Genomic DNA, 18,510 nt, shown 5'->3' on the forward strand with positions numbered 1-18,510 from the left:
GTACTTTGCACCATAAAAACACAAAGTAAAACAAAATCAGTGAACCATAACCCAGTGGATGAGGATACGTAGATTTATACAAGTTAATATGAACTGAGATTTAATCTTCTCTTAAATATATCTTAAACTAACATACTTACTTAGGTGAGCTAAGATTGGAATACTTGATTATGACTTTGATATAAGTTGTCAATTTTGCATAAACACAATTAAATTTGTCTTCACTGTATACAGAGGTCTTTTGTCTTTCTCCTAACTTCACCAGCCAGAAAAGATTTATGGTTTAGCAAATACAATCAACTGCATTTGGCTTAAGCCATAAACTACTTGGTATCCATTCACTACTGAAGATTCACAAGTTATCTGTAAGCTATAATTGTAACAGTCAGCAAAGTGGTATGCAAAAAGTTAAACACATTCCAAGTGGTATTGAAGTGTTTGCATAATAATTGAAGCAGACACCTTTTCACTGACATGTTTGAAATATTTCCATATTGGATTACATTTCTACAGCTGTTATAAGTATAAAAGATATGGACAAATCATTTTAAATTATTGAAATTAATTGAAGCATTCCACTAATGGAGGGTCTCTTCGTTACAATGACTGTAAAGTAGCTACAGCATATTGTAAAAGTAAAATAAATTGCCTCACTAAGTCTATTTTCAAAATATAATTTAATCGTGCTTATTATCAGTGTGGCCTGGCATGGCCAAGCGCGTAAGGCGTGCGACTCCTAATCCGAGGGTCGCGGGTTCGCGCCCGCGTCACGCCAAACATGCTCGCCCTCCCACCCGTGGGGGCGTTATAATGTTACGGTCAATCCCACTATTCGTTGGTAAAAGAGTAGCCCAGGAGTTGGCGGTGGGTGGTGATGACTAGCTGCCTTCCCTCTAGTCTTACACTGCTAAATACTCACTTAAATACTTGTTGAAGAATCCGCAAGCGATTGCGGCCCTATGTTCCTAGATGGAATCTAATGGTGATACCTAACTAACTATTATCAGTGTTCCCCAAAGTGGGAACCACGGTCTCTCTGGGACCTATGAAGTATTTTTCTGGAGGGCCGCCAAAAACAAACTTTCTGAATTAGTTTCAATTCTAAATGAACAATAAGCCAATTAATTAAATTATGAAGTTATTGTTTTTACTAAGGCGCTGTTTTTTCAATCACAATGCGGAAGTAGTGAAACGGGAACAACCACATTTGTCGGTGGCGAGACTCGTGAGATTGTTGACTGATTGTGTTCAACTTAAGCACCCATAACGTAAGAGAGATTAGTCTACAATTGCCCTACTTTTCGTAAAATGTTAATAAGAGTGGTTAGAGATTATAGGCCTCAAATCTTTTTATTCAAATCAAGTGAGTCCAGACTAAAAGAGTTTGAGAACCACTTCTTTATATAAATGACTTCTAAAAACAAGTCGTGATGCAACGGATAAGCTTGTAACTAGAAAATCGCAAAAGTCTTTCGGAAAAGAAAGTTATATAGAGTTAGATTTTTAAACAATACAAAAGTGAAAAGACTCGACACTTTGAAGCAAGAAATATTCACAAACGTGCTAAGAAAGAGTGTTTAGGACAGCACAGAACTCTGAAAACATATCCCAAGCCAATAAGCCATCGTGTGTGAAATGAAGACTGTGATTTTGAAAAAAATGATCTTATGGTCTAAAAAATATGATTAAACTAGGTACCTTTTAACAAGATAATGAGCAAGGATTTGAAACTTTGTAAGGATCACGATCCAGAAATGTATAAGGTTTCAGCCAGATTTCGAAATCAATACCTTTTTCACAAAAGAGATGGCCGAAAAACTGAAGTCAAAACCATACCATTCGACCACATACTCTTCAGCAATACTGATGCAATCCCAATGGACTTTTGTGCATTAAGGCTGCTAAAAGAGGTCTTGGAAGTTCATGTTCACTGTTGAAAACATGTCAAGGTGTGGCTCGAAATTGATTTTATTGTCTTTAATATAGGCTTTTTGCAAAGAAATTTGCAGTGATGGTTATTATATCTGATAGGCTTTATATAGTTATTTTAAATGTTGCAAGGTTAAGGGTAGAAAGTGTGAATATAATGCCTTTTGTGGTCTCCCTCTGGTGCAGCAGTAAATCTACGGATAGCCCGGTGTGGCTTTGATATAAGAAAACACATACACACTTTTTCTGAAGTTGCATTCAAGATTAAAAGACAATGGTAAGTGTTAAAATGATAATTGAGTGATGTATCTCGAATAAGATGACTTTATAGTTTGTGAAAAACTATGGAGTATATCTTGTATGTTTCTAGTTTTGTAGATGTTTTCCTGTGATATGTCTGTAGCTGTACTCCGTAGCATTGTTGGACCAACAGTCTTAGCGTTTTGTTGGTAATAATATTTATGATATGTCACAACATAGACGTTAATATATTAAGATTTTTCACGCTATTCCTATTTTTTATATCGCAGAAACGTTGCATATTTCGTCTTCGACGGAGTTACAAGTAAAAATCTGTCAATACGTAAGTATATATTTTTAATTCTTTCCAGGTCATAATATCTCAAAAAATCGAAATAAATTTTTCTAGTGGGTACAAATGAGACTTTCAATTAAAACTAATCTAACCTTTAAAAGACATTGTTTCTAATAGATACATGAAATGTATAAATTATGAAATGCTAGATATTACAAATTGTTTAATAATCCGATTAAAATTTATCGCTGCTTGACTGTTAAACTCTTTATCACTTTTTAAACTTACAGATTTTTTTTAAAATGCTTATGAAGAATCTATTTTAGAAGTGACAAACCGATTAGAATACTCACGCTTACAAAGTTGCTACTAAGAAACAAAAACGACCATTATACCCAAAATGTACCTAATTTCTAGCAAAAGAAGTACTAAATGTTCTTTCACAATAAGAATGATATCTCAAACTCTTTACTAGTTTGGGGGAAAAATTATGACGTTTTAAACTTAAAAAATGGAAAGGTTTTCATTGCAATTTCTCCTCGCTTTTATTAGTCGCGGCATAGTGGCTCATGGAATGGTTCTGCGTTTTATTCAAGTACAAACGTTTAATTCATAGCTTCATCATCTCTTGACCGATTTGAGATCTAATTATAGTTTTGTACTCAGAAGGGCAAATCCTTTCGATTCGTGTGTCTTATTATGCGCAAGGTCTCATACAATAATTTACCCTAATCCTGTATAAAAAGAATTTCAATTTAAGAGTAAGCTCGTAAAGACCCTGATGAATGAAATAGAATCTGATATAAGCTTGACCTATGCTTGGTATTTCTGACGCACAAAAATACAGCTAATAAAAAGGGGAAAAAGTTATTATAAATCAATCTACTCTTATTCTGCCTAAACGAATTTCAAGTGCCGCGGCTATTGCGGATTCTTTTTTCTTACCCAACCTTCCACTCTGATTATCTTGATTTCTCTCTTTTTCTCACTGTTATTTACCGAGTGTCCTGTTTTCTCATTTCTTTATTAATATTTTCTTCATATTCTCGCTTTCGGACCCAGAATGGCTTTGCTGTTAGAAAAATCTGAATGCGGGTCTAAGAGTTTATTGTTTGTGGACAAAACAATACTTTTCATAGTTTGATTCAGAGTTTCAGCTATAAGAATGACATTCAGGTTTTATTATTTCATCGTACAAGAGTAGTTTTAAATTATATATGTAATATTCACTACCTATCTTTCCTTTAGTCACTACAAAATTAGGACCGATTACGTGCAAATTGTCCTCGAGTGTCTTTGCACGAAATTAAACAAAAACGGAGTTTATAGCTTGAAACTAGTAAAGATTTTCTTTACAACTACTAGTTACTTTTTATTATTGAACTCCTTTCACCTTATCGCTTTCATATCAACCACATTTATTTTTTCTTCTATGACCTGGCGTGGCCAGATAGTTAAGGCACTCGACTCGGGCTTGAATCCACGTCACACAAAAGATGTTCGTCCCTTATAGCCGTGGGGGCGTTATAATGTACAGTCAATCTCACTATTCGTTGGTAAAAAAGTATCCCAAGAGTTGGCGGTGTGGTTGGTCATGACTAGCTGCCTTCTCTCTAATCTTACACTGTGACGGCTGGCGCAAGTAGCCCTCTTGTAATTTTGCGCGAAATTAAAAAAAAAAAACTTTTCTGTTTTATATTAATCGACTTTTTATTCTAATTGTTTTGACGATTATTGATCAAGTTTTTTACTGTCTTCTTTTCACTCTCATACCAACCAACTTTTATTCTCTTACTTATCCCTTGTCATCATCGTTTTTCTATTATTTCCCTCCCTGTCTGCGAACTTACAACACTAGAAACCGGTATTCGATACCCGTGGTGGCAGAACACAAATAGCCCATTGTATAGCTTTGTGCATAATAACATACAAAAATATATTTTCCGTTTTCCATAGTTCTGGTTCTCTCTCTGTTTTTTCTCAGCTAACTTTCTTATTCTTCTATTTTTTAACTCAACAATCTTTTACTCTTCTTTTCATTCCTCTTCCAACTCTTAGTAATCATCTTTACTCTCTTATTCTGCTTTAATTATCAACTTTCCAAGCCACTGGCCTGCTAATTAACATATAAGTCTGGAAATCTGAGGGCAATTTAGTAAGTGCGTTATAAGTGTAATAGTCAATAATCCCATTATTCCTCCAGTGGCACAGCGGTATGTCTGCGGGCTTACAATGCTAGAATCCGGGTTTCGATACTCGTGATGCACAGGTAGCCAATTGTGTAGCTTTGTGCTTAGTTACAAAGAAACAAACATTCCAGTTATCCGGCTAAGAGTAACATCTTTAGTAATTAGTGCCGACTGATTGCCTTTCTTCTAGAACATAGCACAAAATTAGAGACGACTATGCTTGAAATATATGTTTCTCTGATCTAACCATTTAGCAGATTGTTGTGTGTATACCATACATGACATTCAGGAATGAATATACTTTATTAGGTGCTTAACAAACCTTAATGTACCTTTCTCTCTATCCTTAACTAGTTTTCTTTTCAAACAAACCCTGCTATCTAACTATTCAAGACCTCACTTCAAATCTTTTCATATTTCATCAATCTTTTTGTAATATTAAAAAGGTTTTATTAAAAAAAACTTCTCTTGTTATAACACTTAACATCCAACTTTTCTTCCTACAAGAGTCCCTGTTTTCTTCTCATTTTTATTTGAAACCTCCTTTTGGTATTTTCGCTAACCTTATTTTCATCGGCAACCATGGATAAGAGATGGATTGTTACAGCTGAAGCTACCCCAAAATATGCCTTAGTTTCCCTTACAGTCCATCTCCACCCAACGAAAAATGTCCACTGTTAAAGCTGGTTTATTTTCTGAATATCGTAATACGTGTGCACAAAATATTTAAGAGTTCAGTCTCCTACGAGCAGCACACTTCAGCACAATTAATGGGTTGACACTGCCCTTGTTTTCTCTGTTTGCTTTTTTAAATAATTCTTTCTATCCGTTCACATCACAATTTCTTTCCAATTCAAATTTCTTTTAAAAATTAACGGACATTAAAGTCTACGTAGCTTTGGTAATTTCATTTATTGCCGTGTGTGATTAACTAGATACTTAAAGTAATTGCCTACGTAACGAGTTTACGCGAAACTGAATGGTTTGATAACCACACTATAAAAAAGCTATACCACTTTATAAATTGTACGAGCTAAATTTAAAACTTTGAAAACATACACAGAAATAGCTTTATATTAAGTGTACACGAATAATCTTTGACAATAGTTTAGGAAAATAAATCACTAGTATAGATATATGAAGTTTGAAGTATTTGACTCAGCTATAGTTAAAAAGTTTCACTTTTAAGTTAGGGCAAACTAGGGTCCGATGGAGAAAAGAGTGAATGACAAAATTAAAGTGAAATATTTAATGACCTGTTTGTGTTTTAAACTTTATGTATAACTGAGTAACAGCTGCCGTGTTTTGAATCTAATCTTCCTTTGTTTCGCTTAAAATAATTATTTTCACATTTCTTCATTGAATTAATGATTGATATTACATTGACAGATTCGACTAGCTTCAATATGTATTTCCAAATTATAATCTTCTAATGTATCTATTAGTATACGCTTTTGTCGTCCTATGTCTCTTGTCACCTGTTTTCTATACTAAGTTTACATTAATTATTAGTTGGAGGATAAGACTGGAGCAGACAAAAGCTTCCTTCTGTTGGTGTCAGAAGACCAAGATGAACTGAGCTGTAAGGTAAGGTGAATAACCTGATGACCCTTAAGGTCAACAACAATATGAAGAAAAGAAGGGTGCTTTAAGTTTTTAATATTCACCTAATTATTATGATGACGAACATAAAAGATAGACCCAAGCAAACAGAAATAAATAGATTGGTTTAGTTTGTTTTGAATTTCGCGCAAAGCTACACGAGGGCTATCTGCACTAGCCATCCCTGTTTATGTAGTGTAAGACCAGAGGGAAGGCAGCTAGTGATCACCACCCACCGCCAACTCTTGGGACACTCTTTTACCAACGAATAGTGGGATTGTCCGTCACATAATAACGCCCCCACGGCTGAAAGGGCGAGCAAGTTTGGTGTGACGTGAATTAGAACCCGCAGCATTTGGATTACGAGTCAAGTGACTTAACCACCTGGCCATACCAGGCATGAAATAAACAGAATATGTGAAGAAGAAATCTACAAATTAGTATAGATTATCATCACACGGGAAACATGTACTGATAAAACTTGAGCAGCACTATTGTAAAATTAATTTATTCAAGAAATATATTCAAAAATATGATAATTACTAAAAATAGTTAATTATTAACTGAATTAACAAAAATTAATTGATTAACTGAATTATCTAAAATTAATTGATTAACTTATTTAAATAACTTAATTAAATAACTAACTAAAATAATTAATTAATTAATAATTACTACTTATAATTACTAAAATTACTATGATAACGATTAGCACCGTGAACGAATATAGCTACTATAGTAAAACTACGAATGTTTGAAACCAAGAATAGCATTATACATAATTCTAACAAAAGACAACGTAAATCCTAACTTAAATACAAAAGAAATAATTATATTACTTCTAAATTCACAAATCGCTCATCTCTTGTTAATTTATAATACAATGTCAAAATACGTTTTCATTGTCGTAACCAGCAGCTATAAATATCTATGATATCGTTGGTACTTGCTATCTTTAATGTCTCTTATATTTTTCCTTCATTTTATCGATGCTTTTGTGACGTCAGGTTAAAGAGAGGAAAAAGCGCGAATATAAATAACTCTTACGTGATAAATCACTAGTCTTCCAAGAACATTCTTGGAGTACTTTTGACAAGGATTAGAATTCCTGGGAGAAAGAAGAGATCACTGATATTATTATGATGAGTTGTCTTGGAAATATAATCTATTAACAGTACTGTATTCCTGGCTCTGGTTAAGAAAGATTAGTAACTCCAACGCGAAACTGAAATTATCCATAACAACACCAAGAGAATCTGATGGATGCATATCACTTGATAATATATAAGCTACAATAGATGAATAGTGACTATACAATAAAGTTAGTTTGCCTTACTAACAACAATTTGTTTTATTTGTACAGGTAGTTGGAGATAAAATTCTTGATGAAGAGGTGAAGTTTTTGGTGAGTAGTAAGACATACATATCCTGTTTCATATTTATAATGTTGACAGGTTCTTGTGTGAGACTTTTTATCAAATATCAACTGATTCTCAATATGAACAGTAAATTGTTCTGTTCACGAAAGTATGGCGTCGTTCGAAATAATGCGGATGTTCCCTTTGGAATACTGTCTAATTATTGTAATAATTTTTACACTCTAGGTTAGGTTGGATGAATCAATTGAATACTCACTTTAGCATTGAGCTGAAAATTTGTGGAGAATGGACCTTGTAACTTTTGTTTCCCAAATTGTAAAGAATATTCCTCCTAAGTATGAGTTGAGAAACTGTTGAATGTTATCTGTAGCTTTTAGGTGAGAGATCGAACTTTTCTTGTAGCTTTGAGCTAGAAGATCGTAATGAATATTACTGTAGTTTTGAGTCATGAGATTATAATGAATGTTATATGTGGATCTGAGTTAGGAGACTGTAATGAATGTTACTGTAGTTTTCAGTCACAAGGTTATAATGAGTGTTATATGTGGATCTGAGTTAGATATTGTAACAAATGTCACTGTAGCCTTCAGACACGAGGTTATAATGAATGATATGTAGATCAGAGTTAGAGACTGTAATGAATATTAGTGTAGTTTTCAGTCACAAGGTTATAATGAGTGTTATATGTGGATCTGAGTTAGATATTGTAACAAATGTCACTGTTGCTTTCAGACACGAGGTTATAATGAATGATATATAGATCAGAGTTAGAAGAGTGTAATGAATATTAGTGTAGTTTTCAGTCACAAGGTTATAATGAGTGTTATATGTGGATCTGAGTTAGATATTGTAACAAATGTCACTGTAGCCTTCAGACACGAGGTTATAATGAATGATATGTAGATCAGAGTTAGGAGACTGTAATGAATATTAGTGTAGTTTTCAGTCACAAGGTTATAATGAGTGTTATATGTGGATCTGAGTTAGATATTGTAACAAATGTCACTGTTGCTTTCAGACACGAGGTTATAATGAATGATATATAGATCAGAGTTAGAAGAGTGTAATGAATATTAGTGTAGTTTTCAGTCACAAGGTTATAATGAGTGTTAAATGTGGATCTGAGTTAGATATTGTAATAAATGTCACTGTAGCCTTCAGACACGAGGTTATAATGAGTGTTATATGTAGATCAGAGTTAGGAGACTGTAATGAATATTAGTGTAGCTTTCAGTCACAAGGTTATACTGAGTGTTCTAAGTAGATCTGAGTTAGATATTGTAGTAAATGTTACTGAGCTTTGAGTCACGAGGTTATAGTGAATGTTATATGTAGATCTGAGTTAGAAGACTATGATGAATATTGAATGTAATTTTAAGTTGCTCTTTCTGGCACCAAAGGATATGCAAGTATCACGTTGAGTCTGGCATTGCAACTCTATGTAATTTCATATAAAACACTGTTGCTATGAAGCAGCTACCCATATTACCCGTTCTACACACAAAATTAATTTGATCTTACAGACTCAATGATATATTCAGTGACGTACTAACACATTATCCCATCAAGCAGCTACAGACTCAGTGATATATTCAGTGACGTACTAACACATTATCCCATCAATCAGCTACAGACTCAATGATATATTCAGTGACGTACTAACATTATCCCATCAACAGATACAGACTTATCCAGTGACGTATCATCCCATCATCAACAGACTCAATGATATATTCAGTGACGTACTAACACATTATCCCATCAATCAGCTACAGACTCAATGATATATTCAGTGACGTACTAACACATTATCCCATCAATCAGCTACAGACTCAATGATATATTCAGTGACGTACTAACCCATTATCCCATCAATCAGCTACAGACTCAATGATACATTCAGTGACGTACTAACACATTATCCCATCAATCAGCTACAGACTCAATGATATATTCAGTGACGTACTAACACATTATCCCATCAATCAGCTTATTATTTGTACCCACCTCTCACACTTCGCGTTTGGGGCCTGGCATGGCCTAGCGCGTAAGGCGTGCGACTCGTAATCCGAGGGTCGCGGGTTCGCGCCCGCGTTGCGCCAAACATGCTCGCCCTCCCAGCCGTGGGGGCGTTATAATGTGACGGTCAATCCCACTATTTGTTGGTAAAAGAGTAGCCCAAGAGTTGGCGGTGGGTGGTGATGACTAGCTGCCTTCCCTCTAGTCTTACACTACTAAATTAGGGACGGCTAGCACAGATAGCCCTCGAGTAGCTTTGTGCGAAATTCCAAAAAAAACAAACACTTCGCGTTCTTCCTACAGTAAAAAATGTTATTTTGAGCGACTTTTCTTTCTTTGGCGGTCAAGAATTTATCATTAATTGATCACGCATTAGCCGAGCAAGTGCTCAGTCAGGTATTGCCTTGGCTACTCAAGTGTTTGTGATGAATGCCATTTTCAACTTTGAACTGCAAGATTGTGATAAGTGTTGTACATATTTGCTTTATAAGAAACTAAAACCCCAGGAAGCTTTAAAAAAATCAGACAGTAATAATTAGTGATGAAAATAACTTGAAGCTTCATTCTAGCAAACCTTACCAAAGTGTCAATTTCTAGAAAATTTCCTTGAAACCTATTCAGTGTCGTTTTATTTACTGTTTTTCTTGTTTTGTTTTCTTACCGTAAAACTAATGTCTGGATGTTTTAAAATGAAAAGTGTCAAAATATGAACGTTAAACATTCTATCAGTTGACATCTTGAAGATTTTCTTATGATTGATAGCTTACTGGTAACGTGGTTTAATAACCTTAAAAAATAAAAATCCAATAAACGTTTTATTAATTCTATACCGTATATTAGAGTAAAAAATTTGTCATTACTTTAACAACAACCGGAATCGTACAATCTTAAACAACAACCTTGCCTGACAAAATGGATGTTAGGTGGATCTGGCAACGACAGGTATGGCTGATCTTGTAGTTTTAGTGTGTGTGTTTTCTTAGAGCAAAGCCATATCAGGCTATCTTCTGAGTACGCCGTAGTTTCAAACTTGTTTGTTTGTTTTTAATTTCGCGCAAAATTACACGAGGGCTATCTGCACTAGCCGTCCCTAATTTAACAGTGTATGACCAAAGGGAATTCACCTAGTCATCACCACCCATCGACAACTCTTGGGCTACTCTTTTACTAACGAATAACGGGATTGACAGTCACATTATAACGCCACACGGCTGAAAGAGCGAGCATGCTTGGTGTGACGAGGATTCGAACCTGCGATCCTCAACTTGCGAGTCGAGCCTCAGAGGGAAAGCAGCTAGTCATCACCTCTCACCACCAGCTCTTAGGCTACTCTTTTAACAGCGAATAATGATATTGACCTTCACATTATAATGTCCCCACGGCTGAAAGGTGAGCTTGTTTAGTGTGACTGGAATACAAACCCGCAACCCTCCGATTACGAGTAGAACGCCCTAACAACCTGGTCATGCCGGTTTCATTCTTATCATGCGGAAAGAGTTTGTTTATGATCATATGCTTTTCATTACATTTTTCCAGTAGCCATTGTTTCTCCATTGAATTAACTAATATTGTTTTAAATATACGCACATTATGTTTTTCTTTTGTTTTCTTGCTTTATCCCCTGTCTAATTATACGTAAACAAAAACACGCAGCATATGACACTTACTAAACCTTTTCTTAGCTGAGACCAGAATTCTTACAACATTATGTTTTTTTCAATTATCGGCTATCTATTATATTTTAATAATATTTTAGACATGTCACAAATTACAAAATGATCCATTATTCGGAGAAGCATAATATAACTTAACAATCGCTATTCGCTTCAACTTGATACTTTAAACCTAAAATCTGATACGAACCACGATTAAAGTGAACATATCAACTTAGTGAAACATACGCTGACCCAATAATTCCACTCTGTGTAAGTCCAAACAACACCGCACCTTATTTAAAACTCAGAGAATCCTCAAATAAACAAGCAACATATATTTTTAAATTGAGAAAAACTGGATAGTTAAACAGCTTTTGCGGAAAAGACGGGTACGATATCACTCATGGGAATTTACAGAGGTGAACAAGATTTTATAAGCAGAATTATCGTGTTTTACAGAATTTTAACTTAATATTAAATACTGTAAATAAAACATTCGCTTCAGAAATCCTTTAAAGAAATATCATATTTTGCATGATTTTGTAGTAGGTTACATGTGAAAACCGTATCACATGACGTCGTATAAATTAGGTTGTGCCATGAAACCTCTATTGTGTGGCTTAGTAGTTGGTTGTTAAGCGTTGAAAATTGCCATGTGCCTGGCTAGAAAAAGGTTGTGTGTGTTGGAAACTGTGTCGTGTGGCTCATAGTAAGTTGTGCATGTGAAAATATTATCGCGTGACTTAGTAGTTGGTTATGTGTCATACCCTTCCTTATCTCTGAATTCGGATACGAAATATTGTAACGTCGTCTTTTTACGTGATTTTTATGTAAATAATAATAGTTAGTCCAGCTTCGTAGTGTGTAAGGCTTTTTTGCGTTCCAATAGGTTATGCGTTGGTGTGAGGCAGTGATAACAGCATTTTCAGTAGTAGCCACTATTGTTTAACTTTTCAAGAATGTGTCAAACAAAGAGTATCTTGGGTTTCTGATGAGAAACACGCTGTTTTTCAGAGATATCCTATTGAAACGTTAGTGTAACTTTTGTGGTCGAGAGACTGAAATGAAGAGTTCAAAATTTTCGATGAATCTTTTGACTGAAAGACATCTTTAATAACGTAGTATGTAACAGCCACTTTGTGTTAACTCGATGATTAAGTGATTCCAACAAAATTTTTGAATCATACGATCCATATCTCCAGTGTCAATACCTGTAACCAGTGTTAAACGTCGGTATTCAAATAAAATTATAATTTTATTTCCCTGTAGGTAAGTTTTGATTTGTTCACAAAACGTTTCAAAGATGTCAGCCGAACCATGGATGTCTGACTTCAGAGTTCCATTTTTTCTGAAACTTTGTTGACAAGTAGTATAATTAAGATTAAATAGACGAAGCCCAGGAACGGTTTTAGCCAACTTTATTTTCCTATCGGATTATATCTGCCAAAAACGAATGCTGTTAGTGGTCGATAATTTTCTCGGTAAAGCTCTTTAATAGGAGTGTTGAGGCTTAGTGCTAAGCGAAATGGGATAAAATGAGATTTCAGAGCCTTAGTTATCTTGGCAGCCTTGATTTAAAGCAGAAAAAAAATAGCTTAGTGCATTAAGAAACTTTTAGTTGAAAACCATGTAAATAAAATATGATGCTGAGATGATTTAATTAAAATTTTCCTCTTTCATTTTCAATCCTACATTTGAGCTTGATATATTTTATTTTTATGTGAAGTTCATTATTTTCAGAGTATAGAATCATCTACACATCTTTAATGTCGAACTGGTCGTATCTTGTATGCGTTAATAAGTCGGTTTGCAGACCAGGTGTTAGAATTAAGCAAAATAACCAAGTGTTGAGCGACGTTAAGGATCTTGAAGTTCATGGCATGTTAATGATAATTTTAATTGGTTTGTAAGTCATGTAAAGAAAACAAGTGGAAATTTCCTTTCATCCCACAATGGACTTGCACTTTGTTACAGATTCAAAGCAACAGTTTCAAAACTGCTATTACAGAAAAGAGACCAATCACCTTTCAGGATATAAAAAATGTGAGTACAAAAGATAATTGATTCAGTTTATTAGTTCCTTGTTGTGCTGTAAAAAATATTCTTCGTTGTTTTAGAATTCTTCATATGTTGTAAATTCTCCTTAAATGGTAAAAATGAAATAAAATATACAGTTTTACATCGTCATAAAAACGTTTAAAAATACTACACATTGTAAAATATGCGTAGATTTAATATTCGTTTTTGTTTTACTGAAAAAGAAAGCAAAATAAAGTATGCAAGACAAGGGCATTTATTCAATATTTTTACGTATATATTTATTTTTATGTTTCTTTTAGCTAAAAGTTCTACAATCGCATTATTTATTTAATTGTCAGGAAATACAATTATTTATTTGCTTTTGTAAAATGGAAATCCTTGGGTAGCTAATGGCTTAGTCAAGACTGAACTAATGCTGTTAACCCAACTATTTTATTTAATAGAAATGACTTTACGTTTACGTCATAGAATTACCAGAAAGAAGAAAATGAACTTTAAGTCTGACTGGTTTATTTGTGTGTTTTGGTTTTTTTTCTTATAGCCAAGCTACATCGGGCTATCTACTGTGTCCTTCAAGGCTGGTTTATTTAACCTCTGTTTAAATTACTAATACATTTGTATTTGTAATGACAACAAATCTTACATTTTGCAACCTCTCTGTACCTTTATATATACACATTTTAGTGCTTTAGACTGTATACGGTACTTTCTTGAAATTACGAAGTCTATGAATCTTTTCATCGGATGAAAAATGGTAGACACGTTATTATAAAAAACGTGATTCAAATTTATGAAACTGATATTCGGGTTATAGATTAATCCAGTTCGCGTCGCGATACTTGGTTTGATTTGAATTTCGCGCAAAACTACTCAAGGGCTGTTTGCGCGAGCCATCCCTAATTAAGCTAGTCATCACCGCCAACTGTGGGGCTACTCTTTAACCAACGAATAGTGGGATTGACCGACACATTTTAACGCCCCCACGGCTGAAATGGCGAACATATTTGTTGAGACGAGGATTCGACCCCGCGACCTTTAGATTACGAGTCGAATGCCTTTACCACCTGGCCATGCCGGACCGTCGTGATACTTTCTCTCACTCAGAAGCTCTAAGCAACAATACTCGACTACACAGTTAAAAAGTTGTACAGTTATTCAAACGTTTATTTAATGAGTTTGTTCAGATTTGCCTGAATTAAATAGACCACTTTGTTCTTCTAATAATATAGTGCTCTTTTTGACAAGTCTCTCAACAAGCTACATCTTATCTATTTTCTAAAAACAATTGAAAGTTCATTGATGAACATAAGCATGCCATACATAAGCATTACATGATTTATAAAAACACGCTTTTAAAATTTCAATAACGTGATTAATGCGCCAATGAAACAAGTTTCGTGTTACATATATTTTAGCTTATTCTAAAGCTTTTGTTGCACTCGTTTTAGGTTGTGATTGTAAAGAGAATTGTTTGTTTGTTTGGAATTAAGTATAAAGCCACAAAAGGGCAATCTGGGCTCTACCCACTACGGGTGTCAAAACCCGCTTTTTAGAGGTGTGAGTCCGCAGACATATCGCTGTGCCTCGGGGGAGTTCTGTAAAGAGAAAGAATGATATTGCAAAATAAAATCGCAGAGAATATTTTATCGCTCTTACGTAAGAGAAGTTATTTTATTGTTAGAAAAAGCTGATGATTCTCTCCCTAATCTCCAATTATGTTAATTTCAAATGTTATTATCATAAGTGAAAGGCCAAGATCAACATAACTACAATTAAGTCAGGCCTAATATTTAGTGTATCAGATTGTAATATCAACTGTGTGTGCATAGTACGAGCAACAGTCAATTTAATTATTCGGTTTAAAGAGCTGGACAACAGTCCTTGTGACGATGGGTGCTGCTGGCTGACTGATCGCTTAGCCCACGTGTGCGTAATGTACCACTCGGCTTTAAATTTCCAATTAAATATGTTTTCGGCGAAATAAATTTTGTGATAAATTGTATATGTCAAGGATCATAATATTCTTCTTTGGCTTATGATAACATGTAAAGATAAAACGGGAAAAGTACCTTGGAATCCCAGGATCGGATTGTTTGTTTTTTTGCACCAGTTAAACACTCAATACTGTCGTGTGAAACCGAAAGCATTTTTTTTTCTGTTCAAATTAGTTAATAACCTATCAGTGAAACTAAAATATATACACGTTAATCAATAGCTATTTGTTCTTTAGATTTTATAAAATCCAATATTTATTTATACAGTCTAAGATATATTTAAAATGTTTAAAACTAAATTCATACGCTTTATTTTAAAAATCAGGCCTGTAGCCATGGCATAAGAGGTTTGAGGGCTCTTTACCCCAAATTGAGTGATGTTGTTGTTTATCTCACCAGTCAAACATGAGGAGCAAACGTTTTCACGTGGTGCGTGTATAATTTATTAACATGTGAAAGAAAAGAACCACGAATATAATTTCAATTATTTATTTTTGGCAGAAATTTTCTGCACCATTTTTGCCATCATTTGTATTTGCATTATTTTGTATTTGCATTATTTTAAAAGAGCACAGCTTTAAATTAATTGTTATTCTCAGTAACATTATTATTATTAATAACCAGAAAATTAGATTTCATAATTGAATGGTAACATATATTATGAATTTATACTAGTCCCTGTAAGTGACCAATGGATGATCATTTTTAGCCGGAAGGGAATTTGGCCTGTTTCCTCCAATCTCTCTTCACAGTTATAGGCCTGAAAACTAAAAGAACCCCGATATAAACAAATTTTGTTGAGATATTTTGTGTTTTTATTCTAGCGTAACAGTTATGAGCTTAAGAGACTTACTTAAGAGATTCTAAATTATTCTTGCTTAGTTTTAAGGGTATATCTTGATTGGATTTCGAACGACCAACAATTAATTCCTAAACTTACGAAAACGTAAAAACAAATTATATTTAGTCAATCAGGTGAAGAAACGTAAAAAGACAATTGGAACTGAATAGCAGTAAAAGTTACATTTCTGCATTTCATCCTATAAGTATTTGGTTGGAATAATATATTAATGTGGCCAAAGTTCATGATATTTACATATACTGTTACGAAACCATCCGCCCTCTCATAAAAAATATTAATGAGAATAAAGACAAATAAGCAGTAAAAAACACAAATAAAATTTCATTATCAACTGGTCCATAAACAAATTAAGCTAAATTTTACGATCTCCTGATTCTCAAGTTCGGAAACAAAAAAACACCATTTGTACTAATTATTTCCAGTGAGTCCAAACGTCACCTAGTCTTAGGTATCTGAAATGTGAATGTAAAATTCATGATTATTGTTGGTTACTACCAATACGCTCTCCGTAATTTGAGGCTGTGGATGTGCTATAAAAGTGGCGATCAAAGTTTACTATTCCATCAAACAAGAGCTGACGGTAGGTGGTGTTGGTTAGTTGTATAGTTAATCTTGTCCATAAGTTCATAATTGGAAACAGCTATATACATATGCAGGTAGGTTTTGTATCTTCGCGCGAGATTCAAACATTATTCTTCAAAATGAAAAGTTTCCCGCTGGTACAGCGCTAAGTTTACAGATTTACAACACTAAACTCAGGGGTTCGATTCTCCTCGGTGAACTCAGCAAATAACCCGATGTGGCTTTGCTATAAAAAAACACACATACCCAAAATGAAAAGCTTTTAGTAAGCACATAGCGTCATATATTTACATTTGCAAAAATAAGAAAGTAATGCTCAAAATAACATGTCAAGGTATCAAATGTGGTGTAAAAGCAAGTTAATGTCAAACATTAATTTAAACTGCGAAAAGATGAAACTACAATTTCAAACAAAATTTTTAATTTAAGTAGGTTTGTTACTAGATAACACTACATAAGTTCCTACAATTGATCAAGGTATTAATAGTTTTAACTGTACAAAACATATCATTCCTTCTTACTTCAATATGCATCATTCTTTGTTTGGTTTTAGAATTTCGCGCAAAGCTATACGGGAACTACCTGCGCTAGTTCTAATTTAGGAGTGTTAGACTAGAGAGAAGACAGCTCGTCATCACTACCCACTGCCAATTGTTGGGCTACTCTTTTACTAAAGAATAGTGGGACTGACCGTCCCCAGGGCTGAAAGGGTGAGCGGGGATTCAAATCCGCGACCCTCAAATTACGAGTCGAGCGCCCTAACACCTGGCCATGCCGGAAAACAATAACTGTTTGTAGGTGTCTGAAGAAAACAACGACTAAAATAATATTTATATGATATGCCTGAACCACGAAACAGCTAGTTTTAAGACTAGTAAAACAACGATCTTAAAAGTATATACGTTCTTTCATATATCGTGCCCGTGTTTCGTTAATATAAAACTATCATCAATGTTGAATATGGCTAAAAACCATTAATCTTATTAAAATGTTGTTGTTTTTGTTTTGTTTTTACGATGATATAAACTAGGACATTCAGAAATTACATGTAGTAATAATTATATCGTATTAATACTCCTACTGTCAGCTTTTCTGTCGATAAGTATTCGCTAAGTTCAATACTAGCAACCCTTAAGGAAAGTCGCTTTTTTTGTAAAGCTAACAGAATAATTCTTCTTTCTTCAGGAATACAGGGAAGATGTAACAAAACTTGTCAATTTCCCAGTACGTTCACTTATTTGTATCCCCATATTACACCCTTCACATTCGGACAAGGTTGTACTTTTAGCCTGCCTGGCCAATAAATGTTTTGAAAGGTAAGCTACCTTATTATTGTTTATTCATTGTGTGCAATAAATATTTTTACATGTTTGTTGGAAAACAATGGTGATAATTTAGACTTTAAATGAAAACTCACTGAGATACTGTTATAAGTGCTGCAAGGCGAAATTCAGTGTATGTTGACTTCCGAAATTTATGTTTGTTTGTTGTTGTTTTTTTAATTTCGCGCAAAGATACTCTGCGTTAGCCGACTCTAATTTAGCAGTGTAAGACTAGAGGGAAGGCAGCTAGTCATCACCACTCACCGCCAACTGTTGGGCTACTCTTTTACCAACGAATAGTGGGATTGACCATAACATTATAACGCCCCCACGGCTGAAAGGGCGAACATGTTTGGTGCGGCTGGGATTCGAAACCACGACCCTCGGATTACAAGTCGAACG

General features: G+C 34.3%; 1 protein-coding gene across 4 annotated transcripts in view; it reads left to right on the forward strand.

Annotated features, from left to right (window-relative positions):
* LOC143237851 (cGMP-dependent 3',5'-cyclic phosphodiesterase-like) overlaps nt 1-18,510 on the forward strand; it is a 77,315-nt gene that overhangs the window by 27,556 nt on the left and 31,249 nt on the right. For all 4 annotated transcript variants that reach the window (XM_076477530.1, XM_076477529.1, XM_076477528.1 and 1 more), the window contains 5 exons: nt 2,460-2,512; nt 6,166-6,240; nt 7,619-7,660; nt 13,283-13,351; nt 17,972-18,102. In XM_076477530.1, the coding sequence (XP_076333645.1) occupies nt 2,460-2,512; nt 6,166-6,240; nt 7,619-7,660; nt 13,283-13,351; nt 17,972-18,102 (370 nt within the window). The remainder of the gene's footprint in view (nt 1-2,459; nt 2,513-6,165; nt 6,241-7,618; nt 7,661-13,282; nt 13,352-17,971; nt 18,103-18,510) is intronic.

This window comes from Tachypleus tridentatus, chromosome 13 (assembly GCF_004210375.1).
Source record: "Tachypleus tridentatus isolate NWPU-2018 chromosome 13, ASM421037v1, whole genome shotgun sequence".
Classification (NCBI taxonomy): domain Eukaryota; kingdom Metazoa; phylum Arthropoda; class Merostomata; order Xiphosura; family Limulidae; genus Tachypleus; species Tachypleus tridentatus.